Source organism: Erinaceus europaeus, chromosome 8, assembly GCF_950295315.1.
Source record: "Erinaceus europaeus chromosome 8, mEriEur2.1, whole genome shotgun sequence".
NCBI lineage: Eukaryota > Metazoa > Chordata > Mammalia > Eulipotyphla > Erinaceidae > Erinaceus > Erinaceus europaeus.
In genome coordinates, this window is record NC_080169.1 from 9,591,132 (window position 1) to 9,617,392 (window position 26,261).

General features: G+C 42.1%; 1 protein-coding gene and 2 long non-coding RNA genes across 4 annotated transcripts; 1 reads left to right on the forward strand and 2 right to left on the reverse strand.

The window, feature by feature from the left end:
- Positions 1-434: 434 nt before the first annotated feature.
- INHBA (inhibin subunit beta A) lies at positions 435-18,877 on the reverse strand. 2 transcript variants are annotated; one of them, XM_060195876.1, is made up of 3 exons: positions 18,761-18,877; positions 15,717-16,298; positions 435-6,101 (listed from the first exon to the last, which is right to left on the reverse strand). In XM_060195876.1, exons 2-3 carry the CDS (start codon positions 16,102-16,104, stop codon positions 5,206-5,208), a joined length of 1,284 nt encoding a protein of 427 aa, XP_060051859.1. In that variant the 5' UTR covers positions 16,105-16,298; positions 18,761-18,877; the 3' UTR covers positions 435-5,205. The 2 variants fall into 2 exon arrangements, with proteins under 2 accessions (XP_060051859.1, XP_060051860.1); XM_060195877.1 differs by lacking the exon at positions 18,761-18,877 and having other exon boundaries at positions 15,717-16,844.
- Positions 9,611-24,763, forward strand: LOC132539860 (uncharacterized). Its single transcript, XR_009551126.1, has 2 exons — positions 9,611-9,746; positions 23,452-24,763. It is a non-coding gene; the product is annotated as an uncharacterized LOC132539860 (long non-coding RNA).
- On the reverse strand, positions 19,795-24,745 carry LOC132539859 (uncharacterized). Its single transcript, XR_009551125.1, has 3 exons — positions 24,690-24,745; positions 21,047-21,216; positions 19,795-20,190 (listed from the first exon to the last, which is right to left on the reverse strand). It is a non-coding gene; the product is annotated as an uncharacterized LOC132539859 (long non-coding RNA).
- Positions 24,764-26,261: the final 1,498 nt, after the last annotated feature.

Consider the following 26,261-nt stretch of genomic DNA (forward strand, 5'->3'; position numbering starts at 1 on the left):
TACTGCTGTCATTCCAAGTATTTCCTGTTTGTCCCAGTACATTTTTCTCTATGTATTTCATTTTTCTAGGTCTAATTGCTTTGTACATTTCCAGGTTTGTGGATAGAAAGGAGAAGATGAAAAGGAAGAGCAGAGAGAGGGAAAGAAGAAGAAGGTGCCTCTTCCCTTTACGTTTTTGCCCATTACCGTTTGAGGCATGGAAAATTAAGTGGCTAAGATATAAATACAGTTCACCGGATCACCTGTGACAGCCCACTACAAGCCGCTGCCACAGCAATACCTAGCCCCTTTGTGTTTGAGTCCTCTCATTCAAGCCTCTGTCATCTCTCATCCAATCCTCTCTCCTCCTCATGCTCTTTGAGATAATGATAGTCAAAACAAAATCATGTGTGTAAAGTTGAGCTTGGAAAACCAAAAAGACATGAAATAAATAAAATAATAAATCCCAAACAGGTTTTTTTTTTTTTTATTTAACATAAGGCCAAAGAAGCTATCAGGCATTGCTGAATACTGTCCACTAACTGTACAGAATATTGACTGCATGCCTCGCAATCACCAAGACATCCGCTGGAATGCCATAGAAATAAATAACTTCTGCTATAAACACATGAAAACATATCAAACTGTTATCTCTTTAAACATATTGTAAATAAAAAATTACCAGTACTTCTTCTACACAATAAATATTAAGAAACCATTGACATAGTTGAAATGCACTCATATAAATTAACAACTTTAATTACATTAGCCAAACAGACATTGGTTAAAGAACTGCATGTATTATGCAAAAAAACACAACAAAATAAAAACAAACAAACAAACAACATCAACCACAGAACATAAAAATTTTCAAACAAAACAGGCTTCAGATTACCTTGGCTTTCATAATTATATTTTTCTTTTAAAGAAAAATATCAACCCATTGTCAATGCACTGTTTTTTTTTCCAAAGTATTTAAATAGAGGGTAAACCCATAAGAAATTTAATACAGAAGAAATGATTCACTTTATGCATAAAAATAAATAACAATACAGCTGAAACATGTGGTTTGCTTCTGCTCTTGAAGATGTGAACAGTCTGTAAGCATTCATTTTCTCTGACCCATACAACAGCTTCTCAGTGATAAAGGGTTTAATTTAAACATATACAATGTCCACCCCCAAACCTTCTGCCCACATCTACAAGTTTCATCTCTTTGTGTAGGTTTTTAGGGTGACTAAGTTTTTCTCTACGTTGAAAGGGGAAGTTGCCAAAAGGCCCACAGGAAATCATTTTTTCATGTGAACATGGTAATTTTAATCTAAGCATAATACAATCGAGGCATTTATGTGCTCTACTTTTGAGAAGCACTTCTTGAGATCAAATTCTGTGGGGGAGAAAAAAAATACAATTCATTTACCTTAGAGGAAAATACAGACACCCTCCTTGCAAATGGAGTGTGGAATCAATCTTAAATAAAGGATTGCTTGGTCCCTAGGGATGAGAGTAACTTAACTCAGTGTGCTAGAATTTGAGCTACAACTTTTTTTTTCTTCTTCAGAAAAAGCAAATTCAATTTACAAAGTATACACCTTTATTTTAAAAAAATAAATCTAGTGATAAATACTCATCAGAGCTTTTAAGATTCGTGGGGAGGTCAGTACTGGAGGAAAAATTAGAGATGCTAAGCTCAGCTAGAACAACCCTTCTGTAAGAGGAAAATATTTTATGAAAACTCTGATATGGTCTAATTTAAAAGCTTTTTCTCTTGGTCTCATGATACCATATGTAAAAGATTGTTCTTAAGACTCTTATCTTCCAAGATTACTAAACATGGTTTATAATTATATTCCACGGTCCAATAAATTTAATATAATCAGTTTAAAGTTAGTGGATATGTGATACCCTTATTATCTAAATGCATGTAAATAAATTTGATTTAAAATAAGACATCCCTTTAAAAATATCCTTTTATGAATTTCATTTCTCTCTAGTCATTCGATCCACTAACCAAAATCCATCATTCTTCCGATGTAATAAAGGGCTTAAAAAATAACATACATATTTGAGATGAATGGGAGCTATGGCCAGGTATTAGATGGTTTCTAACCTTTTAGTTTTTCCATTGCCTTGACTGTCTCTGCGATTGCACAGTGATCTAGAACTTTGTTCTCCATACTGTTTAGATAGGCTACATTAGTACTTTCAGTACCAATAAGAGGCAGTTCAAAAGTCCATCCATTTTTCATAAAATTCTGTCAAGCTGTATGTCACTACTTCTCTCCTTGAGTTCTCCTCACTCACCTTCACCTACCCCATTTGCATGATTTTCTAGGTCATAGTTAAGAGTGAGGAACTAAATGTCAGTTTTTCTGGTTTTCCCTTTAATTAGAACCCATGCTCATGGAGTATATATTGTATTTCCTGAAGAGAACAAGTGGGCTACCAGAACATAGTAAGCATATCTTCCCAGAAATGAAATCAATTTGCCTAACTACAGCCCAGTATTATTACAGGATACTTGATATAGACCACATTTGGTAATGTTCAGTCTCTCACTGCTACTTTGCTTAACTATGATTATGATTATTATTATTATTATTATTGTGGTGGTGGTTATATGACTTGATGTATAGTTGAAAGCATTGAAAGTATCAATATTTTACAAAATCCTGATGAACCTAACTTTCACCAAGTATTATCAATATTTCCATTTTCTTTCCAACTTTAAACAAGCCGGTAAAAATTCAGATCTGGCATCTTATTTTAGGCTTGGTATTTTAAAAGCACATAGATGAATAACTTTTGACTGTCTTGATAGACTAAGTTCTATGGACTAAATTAGTAAATAATTAACTTTAAGCATGTCCTTTTATAAAACTTTTTTTTTTCTTTTTGTATATCTGAATCAATACATAAAAATTTTCACATCAAGAGTTTTGGTTGTAAATGGAAATATAAAGAAATTTCATATTGCCTCCACCCCTGCTTCCTATCTATTCTCTTCCTTACTCCCACTGTCATAATATCTCACCACAAATTACCCATCTTTTAACTATTAGCAACATTATTTTGTCCCACTGTGCAATTTGTACTTCTCACAACCAGCTTTTTATCATAAAAAGCTATTGACTCTTTTAATCTGACATTGTAAGTTCTTTTCTTTCTGAGAAAGCATTTAAGATTGATTCCAACATAGAAGAATCTGAAAATAAAACAAAACAAAACAAAAAATTATGTAAAGCTTTGCTTAACAGGAGTTTCCTGACTTTCCTGCAGGGAGAAAAAGAAAAGCACAGTGTAGGAGTGGGGAATAAGAAATGGGAGGAAATTGGATCCCTGTACATTGGAAGAGAGTCTTGCTGAATATCTACTAGAATTTCCAGGCTCCTTCCCCAGTGAAACTTTGAAATGTGCCCACCTAGTTCAGAGGAAAAGCAAAAACTATAGCCTATCCTTCTTAAAAATACTGTGTTTTTTCACACAAACATTCATTGTTTTAAGAACATTTAAAAACGACAGCCTGAAGTGCTTAAAATGCATATCGACATGATGCAATACATGTCTATATATATATATGCACACAGATATGCATATGCACAAGCAATGTATATATACATATACAAGCATGAATTGGGTTGAACTTGATATCCAACAGTGTACAACTACTGTACATCCAGTATGCAATGTCCTGTGTCATGGATGCAAAAGGAGTCAAAATACAAACTTCTCAGGTCTTTTGAAGCCTGCACACAATCCCACAATCCGCTCTCTTCAACCTTGAACCCCCAACCCCTGACTCATTGATAGTGAATGGTATCAACCACAGACAGACTGTTTAAAGGCTCACACAAATGTCTTTGGTGTATGTGTCTTCTATTTTTAAGGTACAAAATAATAATAATAATTATAATTATAATAATAAAAATAGCTATTTTGTGTGCTGTAGCAGTTCTTTTATAGCTCACATTAAGTGCGCTCTTAACCCCCCCCCACCCCCACCCAAAGAAAATACTTGTTAAATAAGGATTAGACAGGTCAAACACCATTGTAGTGCAAATAGTAAACGATAAAAAAAAAAACAACATTTACAAAATATAGAAATGTTTGGATCCAACAGATGGACAAACATATTCCTTTCAAGTATCTCTCCTTGAAGAAAATAAAAATTAATCAGGTTACTTCCATTACAAAAAAAAAAGTCTCTCTTTTTGTTCTCTCTCAGGTAAACAGTTTCAAACCTATTAGGTTGCATAGTTCTAAGATCATAAGCACCTTGACGAAATGTATCACTTGGTATTCTTTGTTCCTTGATCTTTCACTGTTCCCATTCTTGTTCCCCATTTTTTCAATATTGGTTTTTCTTATTGTTGTTGTTTGTTTTGTTTTGTTGCTAAAGTGGTGCAGAAGAAGAAAGTGTGAAAACCTTCACACTATTGTTTTTCCATCAAAATATGCAAGTATGTGGTATAGTGGAAATGCCTCAATGTGTGGTAGCTGGTGTGTGTGTGTGTGTGTGTGTGTGTGTGTGTGTGTGTGTGTGTGTGTGTGTGTGTGATGGGATGGGATGTATGGGGATATGCATGGAGTGGTGTCTGTGTGTGCGTGTGTGTGTGTATGTGTTGGGACGGGATGTGTGGGGTGGTGTGTGAGTGTGTGTTGCATGGTATGTAAGGATATCTGTGTTTATGTACATGGGCGCAGGCTGATCTACACAGAGAGAGGGTCCCACAGACACACCTTATGACCTGGGTAATGGGTGGGAAAGTGCCTATAACTGGCCCTTTCAACTCCTGGCTTTCTAGATGCTTTTTTGGGTTATGCCAGCCCACAGTACTGAGGACCAGACAAGTTGACTCAGAGGCTCACACTGAAAGCGAACTGAAAAGGAGAAGACAATACTCCCATTGAAGCAACCGTCAGTTGACATTGTCATCGTCATCACTTTGACTTTGGAAGAAATGAAAGGTACACGATACTCCTTTCCCCTCCCAATTCCTGTCTCCTTCATTGCTTCATCTCTGAGCCCTGCCTAAAGAAAAAAAAATTTTTTTCCCCACATCTTCTTCCATCTATTTCAGGTTTTTGTCTTCAGTTTTGTTTTTAATAAATTTCTATCTGGTTGTTTAAGTCAGAAATCTTTTTAAAAAAAAAAAAATCTTCATTTTGCCACTGTCTTCTCTGGACGACTCTTGTCCCCGCCCCCCTCCCCCCAGAATAGGTATTCTACGAGCACCCACACTCCTCTACGATCATGTTTTGAATGTCTTTTTTGATGATGTTCTGCCCATCATCGTAGTACAACATGGACATGGGTCTCAGCTTGGTGGGCACACAGCACGACTTGAGGTTGGCAAAAGGGCTGTGACCCCTCATGCGGTAGTGGTTGATGACTGTCGAGTGAAAAGAGAGAGAGGACCCAGATGTGCCTGCTATATGGCTCGGACACTCACCCTCACAGTAGTTAGCATGGTAGCCAGAGGGAGCAATGATCCAGTCATTCCAGCCAATGTCCTTGAAACTAACATAGAACTGTTTTTTACAGCAGATGTTGACCCTGCCGTCACACTCCAAGCCCCGCCGCCTGCGGCGATGAGGGTGGTCTTCAGACTGGCGGGCCTGCAGCATGAGGAAGGGTCTGTGGGACTGCTCCTTGTCCTCCTCTCCACCTGCACCTCCTTCTCCATCTTTCTTGTCCTTCCTCTTGCCTTCTCCTTCCTCTTCTTTCTTCTTCTTCTTCCCCAAGAGCACCAGGCTGGCACCTGTCTCATGGCACTGCTCACAGGCAATCCGAATATCCAGGGAACTTCTGCCCTGGTCTAGCAACCTCTGGATGCTGTTAGAGACGGGAAAGATGTGCCAGGTGCTCTTGCGAGCATCCACCACCTTCTCCGATATCAACAGTTCACTCCTCTCCATGAAACCCACCTCCTCTGCCTCCTCCCCAGTGTCCAGGCTGCCCTGAAGCTGCTTCTGCTGCTGAAAGAGCCTGATGGTGACTTTGGTCCTGTTTCTGTGGGCCTTGGGGACTTTGAGGAAAAGCCAGATTTCCGCACGCTCCACCACGGACAGGTCACTGCCTTCTTTGGAGATCTCAAAGTGCAGTGTCTTCTTGGCTGAGCCTGAAACACAGCACAAGAGAGAACACGGACACACATCAGTTCCAGGGTTTGTGTCTACTCACGGATGTCAGGCGAACGGAGTCCTCTGCTACAGACCATCATAAACAGAGGCAAACAAATTACCTATGAGCTGCAAGGATGGATTTCACTATTTTTAAGCAGTGGAAGAAAAAAAAAAATGTGTGTGTGTGTGTGTGTGTTGTGAGAAAATCATATTAACTTGAATTTTAGTGCCCATAAAGAAGTTATTTATTGAGCCTCAGCTTTCTTGTTTCTTAATAGCAGGCTATGGTTGCTCTTTTGCACTTTAGCATGGAGTTGAGTAGCTGTGACAGAGACCTTTTTTTCTTTTTTCTTCTAGTCCACAAAGATGTTGCCCTTTAAAGGTTTGTCATCTCTTGCTCTAAGAAGAAGAGGGCCTAGACCTGAGGTGGTCTGGGCTCTTCAGTGCCCTGTGTCTGCAGAATAATTGCTTAATCTGTTTCACCTTCTATAAAAATGGGGAATAACATCTGACCTATTATCCTATTATCCCAACAGGTTTGGAAGGATCCAACAAGATAGCATAAGTAAAAGCTCACTGTAAACTGGGGAGCCGGGCAGTGGCACGCATGGTTCAGTGCACACATTACAGTGCACGGGGATCCAGGTTTAAGCCCCCCTGCAGGAGGAAAATCTTTTCAAGTGGTGAAATAGGGCTGCAGGTTTCTCTCTGTCTTCTCTCTCTCTTTCTGTCTCCCCCTCCTTTCTCCATTCCTGTCTCTATCCAATAATAAATAAGTAAATATTGAAAAAAAGGAACACACTGCAAATTCTAGCAAGCTCTAGCGACACCATTATTCCCACATTAAGAATCAAATGCCCACTACTATCTTAAGTCTGTGTGGCAGACAGTCAAGGGAGTTAGCCTGTGCCTCCTCTACCTCCCTTCCCCATCACTTACTCCCTGGGACAGTGGAGAAGACTCAAAGACTCCTCTCCTGCATGGAGCTGGGCTTCTTTCTAGTCAATCATTTCATGGAACAGACTGAACAGTCAGTCCTTCCCAAAGGCAGACCTGACCATGGCACTTTCTCCTCAGAGTTCATGTTGCTTTCAGAATAGAGACTCTGCCTTTTACATCAATTGTCTCCTAATGAGCTGTGTCCCCTGTGATGCCTTGGGCATCTCATGTACTCTCTCACCTCCGAGAAGTAACATTTTCAGTTCTTTTGGCCCAATATACTCACATTCCCAACAAACCACCTTTTGAGGCTATCCCGAATAAAGGTTCAAATTTAAGGTCAAAGGACATTACCTCTGAAAGCCTTTCCTGACATCTCTAGTTAGAATTCCTGGGGCCTGGGGGGCTCAGTTACCTCATTTCCTGTCCCAGTACTTTGGAGAAAAATAACTCAACTTGATGATTTGATTAGTATTAACAACTAGAAGCATCCTTACCATTGGTTTATATCTGATTAAATAGGCACTGCCTGTCTCTGAATCTACCATGTTTTTTGCATATTTCTTTTTTTAAAAGCAGCAGAGTGTACACTAATTATAGTATCTGCTGCTAATATAGAGGAAGTCCCAACCCTGGCAGGACCGTTGGATTCAACAACCACTCTGTTCTTGTTAACTCTAAAATTAGAAAGCCAAGTCTTTCTTTCCTTGTATTTCCATAAGCACTGCACCTGTGTGTTTATCCACACAATAACATTTACTATAAGGAACAGGGGCCCAGATCAGAATTCAATTAATCAGGCAGTTCCTACACTTCCACTTTATCACCAGATGGTTTTCAGAACATATCTTTTCTCCTCAACCTTCTCCTGCATGTACCTGATTATAACTGTCCACCCTGCACGCATCTACTGCACAAATCTGAGAAGACTCTTAAAGAAGTTCATCTGAGCACTCACAACTCCCTAGGAGGGTCTCCCTGCCTGGATTTCTATAGCTAACGGATATCCAAGCATACTCATCACTCTCAGCCCTGAGATGTTTACGGTACTATAAATTGTAGGCAGGGTTTCAAGTTCTCTGCAGCAGAAGGCAGGCTTCTCTGTGCATTGTGCACTATGGATTCTGTTCTTAATTTAACACACCCTGCGCACTGTGATTACGATAGTGGTAAATTCAAAGAGGCCAGGGCCGAAAAGGCCTGCTTATGAATAAGTTCTCTGGCATCTTTGTATAAACTGGCTAGATTTCTGGCCTTGACAGTGGTGATGGTAAGGGGAGTACCTTTGCTTAGATCATATGAGTGGGGAGCAATAAGAGGGGGGAAAGTTTCCTTTTTAATTAAGAAAAGCAAGATACCTTTTTTTTTTTTTTAATGTCAGTCCAATCCTTTGCAAAGATTTGAGAAGGGAGCATTATTGTCTTTTTTTTTTTTTTTAAGAAAACAAAAGGTTCCAGGAAGGAGAGTTTAATCATTTAAATATAAAAAGGCAAGTTGGCTGCAGATTTCAAGATAGTAGGGTCCTGGGAGATCAGAGAAGGCTGCAGAAGCTGCCAAGCCTAACTAACCTGCAGGGAGGAGTGTCCCCTGCTCCCTCCTCAGGGGCACATCCGCCCAGCCCCAGGAAAATGTTAACAAGCTACCCGCTGTTCTCCCTTCTGCCTCTCTGCTGGTCAGCTTCTGAAACCCTAAACTGCACAGGGTGTCAGTCTAAAGACAGAAAGATAGTAGCTACTAAATTAGAGAAGCCAAAGGGCACAAGGTTGTGTTTTGTCTCTCTAGGAAAGAGTGTGAAACTGGAGAATCTGCCTGATCCCTGGGATGGGAGAGCTCTCTGGGTTTCAGGTAACTCATTCCCACACAGGCTCTGCTCAGTTTTTCCCCCGTGCTTAACAGGAGGGGCTAAGGATTAAGATAAATGGCCTACAGGTCAAAAGAGGACCCAGGCGCAGTGCTGACCTACACACATTGGACTGGGCATGGATAGAATCTGGAGAAGCCAGATGATGATGGAGGAAGGTGACAGGGGAAGTCTAATCAGTAGACTTGAGCTAGTGGTAGCACAAGCCAATTGTTTTTGTAGGGCCCCGGAGGCCAAGGTCCCTTGCTTCCAGTACACAGCCTACACATTGCCCCTCATAAGAGCAGGCTTCTGAGGCATGATATAGCCTCTCCCCTTCTTCACAGGCAGCTGTACTTGGAAGCAAATGATTTAGTGTTCCTGAGAGAGGATTGTACAAAGAGAATACTCATTAGAGGGGGCTCAATCTGTCAGGTGCTGTTCCATTAGGGTCAGAGAGTCATCATAAGATGACTTCCGTCCTGGTCCTGGCTGATAATTAGCCGTACAGCACTGCCTGCACGTGGTACAGCTCCGCAGCCCTGATTTTCGTGTCAGTTTAATTATCTGAGCTGAAAGATTCTGTTCCTTGTATCTGCATCTATTGCCTATGTGCGGCATCTCTCCCCCATATTTCAGACATTTGGATTCCCCCCCCCCCCCTACTAATTGATATGCCTGTCGCCTCCTTCTCCTGGTGTCCATTTCTGGAACTGCTATTTGTATACTGCATGAAATTTTATCAGGGGAAAAAAATAATAAAACTGAGATCCAATTTCACGAAAATGCTCTTGCCATAATGCTCAGGCGAACAGGGGAAAGAAAGAGATCCAAGCCCTCCTAATGTCTACCTTAACTGCAGGTACATTTTTAAAAGTTTTATTGTATTCTGACTTATTAAGCAGTGCCTGTTTTTCTTTGACATTTAGCTTTCATTGCAGAAGGGGGTGGGGGTGGGGTGGGGAAATTGAGACAGCCAGAAGCTTGATGAAATTAGTATTTCTCAGGATGGGGAGTTTCAGAAAGATATGCCAACCCTCAAATTCCTTAGCTATGAAAAATCCGACTAGCCTCCTGTTTATATCCCCTCCCCCCTTTTTTCCTGTAGTTTACCTGAGAGACATCCGTATCCTGCAGTGATGTTTTCAGGATACTCCAATCTTTTAATCTCTATGCAAAGAAGGTTGCTTGAGGCTGTGGTGTTTAGGATCAATTACTAATCACTCTCAGATCTGACTTAAATGATCTCCTGCTGTAAAATCCTGAAATGAAGGCTTCCCATCATGCTTTGGAGGCAGGTATAGCATTCGCTCATACAGGTGCACATGGGGCTCCTATGTTATTACCTATTTCGATACAGCGGGTGGCTTTGCTAACCTTTCATTACCTATTCTCTGACAATATTTTTTCATCCCCTGTGCTATTTTTTCCCTCTTGAGGGTTGTGAGCAAAGCTTGTATCACAGCCTGCTCTGAGTAATTCACTAAGAAAGTCCCACGCACACCCATGTGGGTGATAATATTTCAACACTTAAGCCTCCCTGAGCTTGGTGGACACATCCCCAAGAGACAGAGGGGAAAGTGCATAAAATGGGCGGGAGTGATCAGTTTCGCACCTTACTGGGAATACCTTTGAGATATTGCTGGGGGTGGCAGGGGTGGGGGGGAGGGAAGCCTGTCAGAGAAAGGATGATAGCAACTGGAAGTAAAAATGATGATGATGATGATGATGATGATATCTGAAAGGACATTCCCCTTTGCTTTCAGAATCTTGCAAATGTTTTTAATAATGCCATCGCAGAGGCAGGCATTTCAAGGGTTAAGCCTCTCATTCTCCCCCGCCCCCACTCTACTGCTCACCCCACCTGCCTCCCTGCCCCCAAAGTCCGGCATCTCAAATGTGTGTGGATTTTATGAACATTTGCAATGCAATAAGCAATACACAGGCATTGTTTGGTTTCTGTCTCGTTTTGTTTTCACCAGGGCCTTACTAAAGTATGCTGCCCTTCTGCCCATGGGTAATAATTATGTCTCTAATGTTAACTGGAAAGCCTTGTCGTTTATAGAGGATTTAAACTCACCAGAGGGAGGAAAGCCTCCCCGTACAATGTGGCTGTTACTTTAGTTTTCTATTCTTCACCCAGGTTTCACCATGCCTAGATCTGGCCAGAACTTATAGAACTACCATTTATAGCATGTGTGTTCTCTGAAGCATTAACTCCAGGGGTTCTGTGTAAGACAGCTAGTGAGGTTTTAAAGGTTATCCCTCCTTTAACCTACAGTAGGGGATCTTTCCTGTTGTAGAATTACAGATCTGGCCATAAATTATCAATTGACTTAAACTCTAACACTTTTTTTTTTATGGTCCCCTATTGAACTGCCAATCTCCAGTCATATCCCTAGACCTGCCATTAAATGGTGATGAAAAAGGAGATTACAGATTTAGAGAGAAAGGGGCTCTGGCTTCCAGGAAAGAAGTAGGAAAAAAAAAAAAAAAAAAAAAAACACCTTAAGGCTCAAAGATTTCTTCCAATGTTTGAGGACTTTGATTTTTAATCAGTGAGCCAGTTGAGCATAAAGACTGGTAAAGGACAGTTAAGAGATCTTATTCTAATAGACTGTAGCCAGGAAAAAAAGGGGGGGGCAATGCTTCCATTTGTGGTGGAATAAAAAGTGCTTGGGAAAATATCACTTGAGCTATCCAGATATCATAACTGAATTTCTACACTGACACTTGCCCCTCCCCTACCACAAAATACTTACTTCAAAAACCCAAACTACTATGTATCTCTTTTCACGTCTTTCTCTGTCACTCCCCTCCAAATCCATAGTTCAGAGACATACTCAGGCTCTGAAACAGCACACCATGTTCCCACAAGGCGCTAAATAAATAGCCTTCTTTTTCTCTCTCTCCCATTGTCATTTGTCACTTGTGAAAAGGCTTGATAACACAAGCAAATGAAGCATCCAGGGAAGATGGAAGACATTTTTGTAAAAGTCCAGACAACCGTATTAGGGAGAGATGTGTGAGCAAATCAGTATTGCTGATGATTCATAGTCACATTTCTCCACACTCTGCTTTGTTTGCTTCTGAAATTTATCATTCCTGTCTTCCATGGGGCTCCAGAATGCTCACATATACTAGAATCCCCATTTCCTTTCTCCTGTAGCATTTAATGTATTACAGGTAGTCATGTTCCTCACATTCCATACAAACCTAACTTTTTTTTTCTGGAGGACGTGAGGTAGTCAATTGTATCTCATAGCCACCGAGATTAGGGTACTACAGACTGGGGCTTCCAGTAGGCAAAACTGGGTTTCCCCAGATTAACTGTGGAGGAGGAAAAGTCTTTGGAATGCGCCCTCTTGTGGCCAGTTGTTTCTCATTATTCAGAGAAGTGTGTTGCCCCTAAAGGCGCCTCTGCATTGAGGGGTACTTCCCATGCAAGTTAAAGAAACTGGAGTAGGACAGTGGAAGTCAGCTCTACCTTGAATTGGCTTTCTTTTTTTTTTTTTTTTGGAGTGGAGGTTTGGGGTGAGTGGGAAGGGCAAACATTGATCAGGCAAATGTCCTTAGACCCCTGTGTGGGAAGTGTCTATTTCTAACTAAAATTTGTACAGTAACCTCCCAGAAGGCAGGATTTATGTGCTGTCTTTAGCAACACCTAGACATCTCATTCATTTCTCTTTCTGTATCCTTTCTTCAACAAGTGCTACCTATCAATCTTACTGTAAATCTCTGATAGTTTATACATTGGATATCATATAGAAATTTGATCAGATGTTGTTACTGTACATTGTCTAACTAGTTACTATAGAAAATAAAAAGAATAGAGGTAGCAGTAAAGAAGGCCACTTATTTTAACGTCACTGCCAATTATAGTCTTAACTGGCTTGGCTTCACCCCCTATTTTCTCTAAGATCTTAAGGCAAACACAAAAGAGTGTGTGCCATATACTCAAAAAATACATTAAAGTTCCTGAGAAGCCTTTGAAGACATGCACAAAAAAAGAAGATTATGCATACATGTTTGAATAAATTTCAGAGATCCTGAAACTGATTTTGAACCGCTTAATCAGTAGCAACCTACATTAGCTTTACCTAGATAGGACAATTAACACCTGAGCATAATGAACTGGGGCAGGTTGAGTTCAAAGAGTTCTAGGCACTTGAGTTTTCATAGTCCCTTAATTTTTTGTAGCTGTGTCTTGGCCTTATTCAAACATTAAGGAGGTTAGAGTGAAAATTTATATATTCTCGGATTGAGAAATCTTGAAGTTGAAAAAGGCATCTATGAATTGTATGGGGAACACTTACTGACTGGATTCTGTGTGTGAAACAAGTGTGTGCCCTTTGATGTTCTCCTAAGGTCTTGAAACCTGACCTATGTTGAGTGGAACTAAGGTTGGATTAATTCAAAATCTATAAGAAATGCTTGTCTCTGCACTACAATTACTCAGATGATCAGTCTCTTTCCTGAATTAACAAACTCAACCACCAAGTATTGACATGGTCCTCTACTTGAGAAGTGGATTGTCCATACAGCAATCCCTAAATGTGTGAAATCACATTAAATCGACTTGAAGTTTACGTGTAAAACTTCTTAAATGGGAAAAATAATCAAATGTCATACAGCTTTTCTAAGAATCTAGCAGTTCCCCAAAACCATATGAGAAACTGACATAGCAGGATCCTTCTATTACAAACTGGACTTTAACTGACATATGAATAAAATGATTGACCTTTTTTTAAAAAAAAAAAAAAAAAGGATAGCTTAATTTTTTTCAAGCTAATACTCTAAGAGAAAAATTAAATTATGACAAGATTTCATATAACTAAGATGACTGACATGAAGATGAAGGTCATAAGTGAAACAGGCTGAAAGGGATCAAATTCTTTCACTGCAAAACCGCTCAGTGTAAAGAGAAGAATGGGTTATGTCAGATAAGTCATCAACAGAGGCGTAAGGCTAACGCCAAGTGTATGTGAAAAGTAATCAAAGGCATAGCTATAGTAAGTCATAGGCTGTGGATAAAGCCAACTGAGGAGAGACTACAATCCAGGTTCTCATGTGGGGCAGTTGGTATACAAAAATATATACACGGTTCCTTTGTGTCTGGATAGAGAGCAGACCAATAGACGGCTGCAAATCACGCCCTGCACAAGCCCCAGTGTCATTAAATGTTTTCTCTCCTACTCTACTGCTAGTAAAGGTTGAGGAAAACTGAGTGGCAACTTGAAAACTCCAACCTGATATTTTTCTGCCATAAGTTTCAAAAAGTAAATTGATAATTGCTGTGTCCTCTGGGGGATCCCATCAAGAAAGAGTTTCAGGGAAAGAAAGTTAAGATTTCAGACCTTCTTGAAAAGAACTTCTAATGAGAGAGCCCTAAGCCGCCTTGCCTAGGACTGGTGTCCCTGCCACCTTGTACACAGTGAAGTCCAGAAATCAAGGAGCTATCAGGACCCCCCCACACACACACAAAGGATGCCCAGGTCTAGTATGGCTTTCTTGAAAAAAAAAAAATAGAACATCTGAGTCAACAGGTTTTCAGGATTGGAAATTCTGAGTGTTGCCTTAATTGTTTATACTGCTGCAGCAAACTTTTAAACAAAAATGCTGGGAGTCCCTGCACATACTTTACTGGCCATATGTTCTACCAAACAAAACAATGGCATTCCTTTCAAATGGAGTTGGCAAGGGAGATAGTTCTTTAGCCTGGCAGGACCAAGAAAGTAGCACAGTATGAACACATCTGGGTGCCCTGGCATGCAGGGACTTGCATGCAAAAGGATCTGTGTCACTTAACTGCAAAAATAAATAAATAAATAAATAAATAAATAAATAAATAACCTGGCTTCAGAACTAAGATCTGCAATTTTGACAGGTATTTGCTATTCAGCAACAGGTTAGTGTGGCCCTGAGCTGGGGATTAAGATCTATTTATTAAAGTTCTTCCTCTAAGAATTGAGTGAAAGTTCAGTGTAGTATCTGAGAGCACTTTGCCAAAGTTGCATTCCTTGGCAGAGAGCTCTTCGTGACTTGACAGAGAACAAAACTCTTTCTTCTTCTCCTCCCTCCCCCTTCTCCTTCCAGATAGCAAAAGTCAGTGCCCCAGAAGTAAGTTCTAGTTCGGTGTCAGCTATCCTCCAGAGTTGCACTTTTATGACTAGAATATCTTGCTGCTGTCCTGACAGTTTCTAAAGGTTAAAAAAAAAAAATCACTGTCATTAATAATCTGCCCTGCTTCTCTGATGCGGCCCCCTAATCGGACTTTTAAAGGGAAAGTTTGTTTTAAGACAATGGCTTCATCTGTGTCATTTTATCCAGATGGAATATCCCTCCCCCCCCCCCCCCCCCCCCCGTCCCCAGTAAAACTTGGGAGAGGTGTCTGGGAAGTCTTCTTGGCTCGCCCCCATCCCCAGCCCCGCATACACCTACCTCTTCCAGCACCCCCGCCCCAAGCCCCAAAATGCCGGAGCTTGCCTATATGCCTCTTCCAATCTGGTTACCAGGGCTATGCAAGAGAGCCCCTCGCAGACCAGCTTCCAGGGTCAAATTGGCCCCTGGAGCTTCCTCCGGGAGGAGGGGGTGTCAGGCAGAGTTTATTTAGCAAGTGTCAGCGAGCTTGATACAGCTCAGCCTGTGCTGACAATTGTCTTTCTATGAGGGGTGGGGGTGGGGTGGGGGGGCTCCCTTTCCTTCACCTAATAACTAATGACCTTCACAGGCAGATTACAGCTGGAGGGAAGGAAGTTCCTCCCAGGACTGTCAAAGAAACAGCACCCCCACCACACACACACACACTACCCATCCCCATGCCAGCACCAACCTGATTCTGCGAACGTGATGATCTCTGAAGTCTGTTCCATAAGTTCATTCATTTCTGCCCGCCTGCCGATGTCGTCCTCTATCTCCACAAACCCATTCTCCCCCACTTTGCCCACATGAAGCTTCCTGATAGCGTTCAGAAGCGCCGCCTTGGGCACCGGCTGGGTAACATCGGGTCTCTTCTTCAAGTGCAGCATGTTTAGAATGTGTTTCTTGACAGCCTCCACCATCTCCGGCTGAGAGTTGGGTCCGTCCTTTGGAAGAGTGGCCAGAGCACAGGATGGACAGTCGGGGGCTGCACCTTGCCCCTCTGATCCTGGGGTAGGGGAACTCCTTCCTATAATCCAGCAACTCGCCAACAAAAATCCTCTCAGCCAAAGCAAGGGCATCCTGGCAGCAAAAGTTGTTGTGATTGCTTTTTTTTTTTTTTTTAAAGGCCCTGCTTTTCCAAACCCCCACCCCCTTCACCCACAGGTTTTGTTGTTGCTGCTGTTGTAGTTGTAGTTGTAGTTGTACGGTTTGGTTTTTTTTGTTTTTGTTTTTGTTTTAATTTTTTTTTCCTTTCTCTTCTTCAGCAAATTCTCTGGAACAAGAACAAAAAAGTTTTCTGTGAAGTTTTGTTTGCAGGTTCCCTCTCTCTGTATGCAGTCAGTGCTGTAGGCTTGTGGCTGTCAGGAAGGAGAGTTCTGACTGTCTCAGAGTAAGAGAGAAGGAGGGAGAGAGGGAGGGAGAAGAGAGGGAGGGAAGGAGGGGGGGAGACAGAGACAGAGAGAGGATGGGAGGGAAAGAGAGACAGGGAGAGAGGAGAGGGGGAGAGAAGTGAGGGAGAGAAGGGGAAGAGGGAGGGAGTGAGGGAGAGAGAGAGAGAGAGAAAGAGAGAGAGAGAGAGAGAGAACGATTGGCCCTAAGTGAGTGAGTGAATGGAAGAGGGAGGGCGTTAGTCTGTGAGTAAAGGCTGTGATTAGGAAGGGGAGGGACAGCCCGTTTCTGACAGGCTGCTTTCCCTCTGCTCATTGCTCTCTTGCACACACCTCTTTTCAAATAGCACCATTCTTAGGAGTTCTACTTTCCCTTCTGGAAAAAAATCTCCCAATTTTGTTCTGTTCTTTTCTTTTACTTTCTTTCTCTGCCCAGCCCTTTCTCCTTCACCTTCTTCCTCTTTTGGAAAGGAAAGAAAACCCCCAAACAAATGCACTGTCTCCATCCACTGGGAGGACAGACTTGCCTTGAAAAAGTCAACCCATTCCATGGCTTGGAAGGTGGTGAACCAGGCAGGGGGTGGGGCTGATGTCTGGAGGTGTGTGGAGAGGTAGTGGGGGTCGGGAAGAGGTTTGAGGATACCACTGGCCGCTGGGGCCAAAAGTTCTAGCCTGAGGAATCCTGAAGACCTGTCTTTTCTCCATTCATTCATACTTAAGTATTCAGGATCTACCCCACTGGCAGGGGATCTGAGGGGAGTCCAATAGAACTTTTGTTTAGGGTCACAGAATGGGCTCTTCTTTCCCCAACTGCAAAATGCAAGATTATTAAAAGATCCACAGGCAGGCAGGCAGGCAGGCAGGCAGGCAGGCAGTGTTTTACTTGCTCCTGTCATGGGAAGCTCTCTCTCCTTTTCCTTAGCCAACGCCCCCTTCTGCCCTACGCACAGGCATTCACAAATTACAGCCTACCACCACAAGCGCTTGGTTTCACAGAGAAGATGCAAAATTCATTTGGCCTTTTCTGCATTACTTTAAACAAATGGGGTGCTCCTAGGACTTGAGTATCTGGTCTTAGAGTCTTTAAAACTCTATCGGTAAGTTAAATTCTCTGCATTTTAGTAGACCAACCCCCCAGCTCCCCCATCTTGCCCTCCTATTTTATGCAGGACAGGAACTGGCTCCTTGATAGTTTCTTTTTCCCTAAGGGAAGAGTGCAGATGAAACCATCATAGAGTCTAGTGTTCAGCAAAAAAGAAAACTGAATTGTTAAACACTGCCTAATTTTTATCCCCCTCCCCCCAACCTTTTTTCATGTTCTGTCTTACTGCTTTTTATCTTGAAGGAGTATCTTTAAGAGGCCCATCTGTTAAAGCTTTTCTTCCTTCTCTGTTTCTTTCCCACACATAAGCCTTCTCAATGCCTGTAGATACAGTCAGCTTATATCTGACATCTAGCGTGTTCAGTGCAGGATAGTCAAGCAGTGCAGCTTGGGTGGGAAAAGTTAATAAATATCATTACTACAAGCAGAAGGTCTGAGGACAAATGGGGGAGGCTGAGAACATCGGGCCACTGAAGTTAAAATTTCAGTTAACACAGGTAACAATGTGTTTCCTAAACTATATATAAGGTCTCCCTTTTCCATAAAAACTCCTTGCATGATTTTCTGTGTTCCAGGCTGTAGGATTTCACCTCTAGGAATGTCAGTTAACCCTGTTACTACTATTAAGACTTTGTGAACTATTCCTAAAATGTGAAAATAATAATATAATGATGATGATCTCTCACTAAAGTGGGGTGGTGGTGAAAAGAATAGAAGAGAGGGTACATTGGTGTTATCCTTAGTGAAACATCTCTGTAACATAACCACCTACTTGGCACCACAAATACAGTCCCCAAAGCATTTTGTAGTTGAATTGTGCTTTACAAGAGAGTCTGAGATAGAACTAGAAGTTTAATCATTCTAACTCAAGTTCCAATAGCAGCATTTAGAAAAGTGCAAGTTATCAATATTTGAATTCTCTCTGTATGTATGTGTGTTCCCTAAATGTAACTCTTGAAAATAGCTTTCTCTATGACATAGTTACACACACACACACACACACACACACACACACACACACACACACACACACACACAGAGAGAGAGAGAGAGTTTGGTTGTATAAACATAAAATCTGCCTGCCCATTTCTACTATTAAAAGTTGTATCAACTTGCCTGAAGAATACAAAAAGGTACAAATCTCAATGTGCTGGGAAGTGCCAAAAAGTGGCAATTTTTTTTTTCCCTGACCATTCTGACTTTAAATGTGTAAGTAGTTTATAAGCAAGAGTTAAAAAGCATTACCTTTTCGGTCCTCTCTCTTTCACCAGCAGCCTCTTGTGTCATGTGGTAAGAGCTGTCCGAGTTCCTCTTCATGGTATTGGCACTGTGAAGTTTTATACTGTACTACTTATTTGTACACTCACACATTGGTACCACTCAAACAGAGGAGGGCTGGGGCTTTGTTTGGGATTGGCTAGAATCAGCATGACATCAGCAGATGACTGGCTTTTCTAGCATGAGGCATATTTCATAATTCATCATCTAATGGAAAAGCTTTCTTAACTGCTGTGACACTACTGGTTGATCACTGAGCCAGTTAAACCTCTGACAAACTCAGCTACCTCTTAGAGAAATACTGGGGTTCAGCAGACATACCTCATTGAATGCCCAACTTTCATCTTGTTTCTTTCTTCTGTTTTTAAATGCTTGTACCCTCACTTCTCATTATATCCAGGTTCAGTTTTTGTGTCTTCACATAAAACATCTGTTATTTCATGAAATTGCCTCTATTTACAAAGTACTTTATTGTTTCTTACAGGGAATAAAATTCACAGTGCTTTTTATGGGAGTTCTAGGTTTGCTTTTTAAAATAAGCTATTTCACTGAGAAAAAGAGATAACAGGAATATATGCCTACCTATAGAATGATAGCAAAAACCCTCACCCTCACCCCCACCCCCACATACACACTAACTTAGCACTACTCATTTACGTCTTGAAATTGAATATGCCTACTTCATAAATCATGTATCACCAAGAACTTTGGAAATACTCATTCTCTGCTACTGAACTTTATAAACATTCTTTCCGGGTCCTTTGGAGCCCCAGTCTAACTAGTAAACATTAAAATAATAATAATAATAATAATAAACGCACCTATTTTCAGAACTTCAACTCCTATGATTTCTAAATTGCTAGAATAAAAGATCAATGCAAAGAAGGGAGTGTCCTTCGAACTAGGAATAACAATGGTCATAATACTGGTGTGTGTGTGGGGGGTGGTGGTATGGAGGTGTTGACTAGCAAATCTGAGAAATAACACAGGAAGAAGGAGTCTTCAGAAAACAATGGTAGAAAGGTTTTTTTGAAGGAATATAGCTGAAGTATCAACTGGGTACTCAAGACAAGTTGCATAAAATGTGCAAAATTGGGAGCTAATGAAAGCCATATGACTAGATATGTTGTTTTGTGTGCAGGATTTAACATGCATAAAATAAACTTTTCACTGTGCCCACAAGCAAAACATAGAAGTTCTGGCCTCCTGATGTTGTAGTTTAAGCAGGTTCCTGAAGGACACCAGCAGTTTTCTGTGTAAGTGAGTCTCCCTTTTGGTTCAGCACAAACTGTGGATGCTGATGGGATGGACCAGGGTTGGAGAGTATTCTAAGAACTGCACATGCAGTAAATGAAGTAGGAAATAAAATCATTAAGTCGTAGAGAAACAGAGGGAATCTGAGAAGGAAAGACAGAAACAGGAAACAGCATCAGTGTTGGTTAACTCCAAACTTGCCCATCAGTTTAGAATTTGATGGACTCAAGCCCTATACAAAGATGCAGAACCTCTCCCTTCCTACCTTCTGCCCCTACCCCCCCCCCTTGCATGAACCCTCACATTCTTGCAAAATCACCGTGTTAATGAGTGTAGGGGTGGGGTGGGGCACAAAAGGAACCAGACTCCCATTGCTTCTTGAAGATATCAACATGGGGCCTCAGTACTCTCATCTATAAAATGGGACCCACAATACTGAACTGTAACGTCAAGCTCAAAGCATAATGTCATGTTATTTCTTGAGATGCCTAGTGGATCTTTCTCAACAGTCATGTCACAGAGATTTGCAGCCCCCACCCCACCCCCACCCCCACCCCGATTAGAGAGGATTCACCTTAGATGTGGCTCTCACAGGACTGCCCATCAGATGCCCACCTGCTGGGTCAACCCACCAGCTGTGATGCAGTAGCTGCCTCCCGACCCCTCCACCTCCACCACCACCACCACCTTAGAGCTGAACCACGCTCGAAATGCCTCTTCATACAATGGAAATGAAATTGTGGGAGGCAGAGGGTACAGGCAGGTTCAAAGAACTTCTGTGGAATATTCTGGACTGCCAAGAATCCCCCCATCTCTCTCTCGCCCCCCCACCCCCACCCCAGCACCGAACTCAAGGACCCAGGGCTTGAGCCAGCAACCCAGCTCCTGACAATCACCTCTTCCTTGCTCGGTTTGGTTTCTCTTTCACTTCCTGCCCCCTCCCCCCGCAGCAGTCCCCGCACCCCAGCCCTGGTCCCGCTGCTCCTCCGGCTACTGTACCTTGAGCAGCACCTGCTGGCAGCTCGCGGGGATCACGCCGCAACGCGGCCGCTGCTGGAGCCCGCTCGCCGGCGCCTGCACTCAGGGCCAAAGCCTCTATGTTTACCCCGAGCACCAGCAAGGGCAACTTCTTTTAAGAGCAGTTCTTGATTTTTCCCCCCTTTTGGCAGCTAGAGAATTCAGGAAGGGGAAGGGAAAAGAGAGGAAAAAAAAAAAAAATCACTGTTCAGTGAGTGCAGCTGGGAATCTCTCAGCCCCAGTCTCTGGTGCCAGGACGGAAAGCGCAGCCAATGTCAGGGACCAACCAGGACGGGGGACCTGCGGGCGGGCTCCCGGGGACGGACGGACGGACAGCCAGGACAGGCAGCTATCGCCCGGCGAGCTGTCCCCTTTCTGAGTGTGGAGTTGGGCCCTACCAGCTACTGCGCTAGCACGGTGGCCCGCTGCCACCGCGTTTTTCACCTAGTGCAGGCGGCCTGATTCACTGGCTACATCACAAAGCTCCCAGCTACTCCCGGGAGCATTTGCACGGCTCAGTTCTCGCCTCGAGGAGCAGCCCCTGGAGAACCCGGTGGAGCAGCTTGCTGCGAGAAGGAACCGGGAGGGGAAACTGGTACCTTATTTGACTGTAATTGCAAAAGGCACGATGTGCCAGAGATTTATATTTAGAAGTTGTATGTTTCTACTTTTATGTAAATGGAGCAATTAGGGCCTGTCTTGCTGCTGCCTAACTCAGTGCTTGTGCTTTGCTGGGGGAGCTGGTGTTTTCAATCACAATTAGTGAGCTGGTCAAAAAACAAAGTTCGTTTAAGGATAAGAGCTCCCTTTCTCTCTCTCTCTCTCTCTCTCTCTCTCTCTCTCTCTCAAGAATGCAAGATAGAGGCCAGCCTGCCCCGGGCTCGGAGGGATACACACCTTAGGGCTCGCTAACCTATAGTAGCATTTTGTCAGTGTGGCAGCAGCTGCCCCTATACCAAGTTGGCATAGATGAAGAAGCGAGAATGTTCATTTTTCTTCTCAAGCAAAGCGTATGTCCTTCGGCTTTCATCCATGCTATTAATTGGTTTCTTTGCTCACTTCTCCTGGAACAAGGAGACAGGCCTAGAAAAGGAGGCAGTTTTCCATGGCTCTGTTATTTTAGCTGCTGCTCACGCATTGCTGTTATTCAGTGAAAAATACATGCCTAGAGACATGAACACCCCAGGCAGGTGACTGCAAAGTTGTCCTCTGATTCAGCTGAAATGGCACGAGGCTGGGGGTTCAGAGCACGGACTAGGCTGCTGACAACTCAGGGTGTTTTAGTTCTTTCCTATGAAAAAAAAATCTGTTTCCAAAAAAGCATGATTTCTGGTTCATCCCGTCTGGGAAACTGAACATAAAACGTGACTATAGAGAAAAATCAAAAGGACTCGAGGTGTTCTCAGCAGCTGACGTGTTATTCTGGGCTCCAGGCAGGAAAACCTTGCCTGGGTGGTTAGCGGTGACTCCCTGGAGAGGCAGCTCGGAATCCAGAAAACGTGGGTAGGATCCACAGTGATATTTGCTGCAGCAAGATTTTAGGAGTCTCATCAGAAGGTTTAGATTGAATACGGGATTGGCAAAAAACTGGCCTGTTTCCTGGACAGCCAGAGCCTGCCCATTGCTTGAACTGTATATGTGATAGAGGTATTTTTGGACAAAGGATCAGTATTTCCATTCCAAATAGAACTGAGAAGCTCTTGGCTTTTAAGTTACATCAATGAATGGATAGATCTAAACAGAGAGGGAAAGGTATAAACATTAAAATTCTTCCAAAATGCATTAAAAAAAAAAACAGGTTTAGAAATAGTTAATCCAAAACTCTATTCCTAAACCACACATTTCTCTAAGAACCACCAGAATAGCCCACAACTCCTTGTGCTATGTGTAAGTTCTCTGTTTGCAGTGTATTTGGAAATGTATTATCCAAACCAAGGGAACCCAGTTACTGCAATGAGAATGATTGGAGGGGGGGAGGATTTTTTTTTTTATTTAAATAGTAACTAAACTGCTATCCTACAGACCAGAACGGTAAGCCTTCATTGGGGTGGATTTGCTCCCCACGAGACATTTGGCAATATCTGAAGATATTTTTGATGGGTATAATGAGGAGGGAAAAGCATCTAGTGGGTAAAGGCCAAGGATGCTGCTAAAATTTGACAATAGACATGATACCCCCCCCACACACACACAGAAAGTATTTGTCCCTGAATGTCAGATACAGTGAAAACAATACAAAACAAAAAACTCAGGTTTTAAGTTAAAATGTTAAAGCTCCCCCAATTTCCCTTCCCATCATATTCCAAAGATTTGTGATAACAATGCTAGCATTTTAATAAACCAAGTGATTCTGCTTCCTTCTATGTCTTGTGTTTCTTGATTAACAGAAGCTGCCACCACACAACAAGTCCTGATCCAACGGGAGTAACTCTCGAGCAACCTTTCTGTCTGCCCAACCAACTTGCCAGTGTGTCCTCATTACCATTCCCTGCTGGCTTTGTGCTTCAACCAAATGCAGCATCTGGGTGACCAGCAACAAAATGAGATGAGCTGGCCCATACCCAGCTTGTTTGGAGGCAACAGACTCACAGAAAAGAGCAAAGTGAGTCAAGAATTGACTTACTCATTTTCACAATTTCCTATCAGATAAATCCACAGAACAGAGAATTCCCTCAGGTAAAATTCGCCAAAGAACGATTACCCTGCCTTTCTCCCAGAGCAAACAAATATGATGTGGCTTTGATTGGAGGCATGACACACAATCAATATCCAGAGAGATAAAACAGAGTGCTTTGCTAAATCCTAATGCATGCACCAAGCTGTATCATATGCCCCCAACTTCCTTTTGTAAAAGGACACGGTATGACTGTTCTAAGGAAGGCTTTGCCTCTTTAGGTGTTTTCTTTCCTATAAGCATGGGATGGGTAGGTGGGTGAGAGCATGAGGAAGGGTTCTTATGAAGACTCCCACATCATGAAGAAAAGCAAGAGCCAACCAATGTTGGTTCACTTTGCAAAAGGGGATTTGCCTGGATCCAACTAGTTCAGAGATGAAATGTTGCTTGCATGATGAAGCCGAATTTCCCGGTTCATCACTTAGTCCCAAAGTGACCTGGATCATCTGGAAAGAAGAGGGCCAGTCAGAGATGGTTTTAGGATGAAAAACGCCATGAGGGGGAATGTCTTAGACACTCTGACGCCTTCTGACGCCTTCTCATCAGCTCCAACATGTGAATCACAGTCTCCTCAGGTAAAGGGTCATTTTGGTAAAAAAGGCCTCAATCAACCTCCAAATGATTCAGAAATACCTGGATTTCTTCCCAAAAAGTAACCTCTCAGTACTTGTGAAACACTCAATCTACAGAGAGAAATACATTATAGCTTCTATAATAAAACATATATTGAGAAAAGATGTCATCATTAACTCAAACTGAACAAATATGCCCTCTCTGCTCTTCCTGGCCAATATATACATATATATATATTCAAGATGATTTATCATAGCTCAGTACTAATCCGATCAAGAAACATCAACTACAGCTGTTGAATTTCCTATTGCCCCCAGAAGATTATGAACAATACAAAAGAACAGATACCAGATTGTTAGAATCATTTTTTTTTCTCACCTGGATCCCCTGAGGCAATAAATTCCATGCTGCTGACTTGAGGGCATAAAGGTTGGGTTCCACTGGATTAAAAAGAGAGAGAAATCTTAATTCTAATCCAGATTCACCTATCCACAAAGAGGGCCCCAAGACTTGTTCTCAATTTGTAGCTTCCGGAGGGAAGATATGGAAAAGGCTAGAGGCAGTCCTGGATATAGCTTTGAAATCAATGCATTTCTACTTCCTTTGTGTGCTAATAGAGTCCAAAGGTTCTTCCAGTCCATGGAGCACGGCTGAGGCAGAGCCAGCCCACTTTCCCAGCACTGTGTACTTTCATGTACACTGGCAGTGGTCAGCAAAGTTAGTCAATATTTCCAGATGCCCCACTCTAATTTTAGGCAAGTCAAGTTTACAAAGGTGAACTAGCAAGCAGGACTTCTGTTAGCCTTTATCAGTTTGGCAAAGCAAATTCTCATTAAACCCACTATTCTGAGGGTTGAACTGCAACCACCGGATACCTCCATCTAGATGTCCATTTTTCAAAAACTAAGTTATTGTCCCAGCCCCTTCAGATTCATTGATTTGTATTTATTTATTTATTTATTTATTTATTGGATATAGACAGCCAGAAGAGAGGGAGGGAGACGGGTGATAAAGAGGGAGAGAAATAGAGACCTGCAGCCCTGCTTCACCACTTGTAAAGCTTTCCCCCTGCAGGTGGGGACTAGGAGCTCGAACCCTAGTCTCTGAGCACTGGAACATGTTCGCTCAACCAGGTGCACCTCCACCTGACCCCCACTGATTGACTCTTTAAAGATGATATAGAATGATAGTGAAGAAAGGAAGAATCATTACATTAGAAATTAAAAAAATAATAATAATGAGAAAACCTCTTTGCCAAAGTTCAGGGGTTAATTTATGAGCACTTAATGAACAGAGGCCAAAAGCCAATAGTGTAATTTTGGCCAACTCCAACATCATTTAACTATGAAACGAGAATAATTAAAATGGTGTTCTCTGTAGAAAAGAGTTCACTCAGTAAGTTACCCAAATTTCAAGGAGCTTTTGTTCTATTAGATGCTATTAGCTTCATGTTAGTCACAGGGAAAAAAAAAATGCCCACATACACAGCACGACTAAATGTAGTCAGTTTGCTCAGCTGCTGCTGACGTCATTGCTGCCCACTAGGAGTGAGTTACTGTAATAATCCCCTTTTATTAATCATAGGCTGGAGGAAGCAGAAAGTGGGTGACATCATTAGGCGAAAGGCTGGCTAACTCATGCTCTAATTTACCCAACTTTATTATAACATTTCTCAAGTGTCATATGAAAGTGATTACCATTTCACACTTTCCCCCTCTGAGCAATCATTCCTAACCTTCAATCCAAACTCCCTTAGAAAAGCTCCATTTTCAGATGGAGGTGTATGGAGACTTCATATCATTAAAGGGTGTTTGTCTCCAGAAGTTAAGTCATCTGAACTGTGTCATCTAGCAATGGGACAGTCTCTTGAAGTGTGGTATCCCAAAGGATGTGGTTTATTTCTGACCCTGGTGCCATTAGAAAGTGATTCGAATGATCTTGGAGGACTCA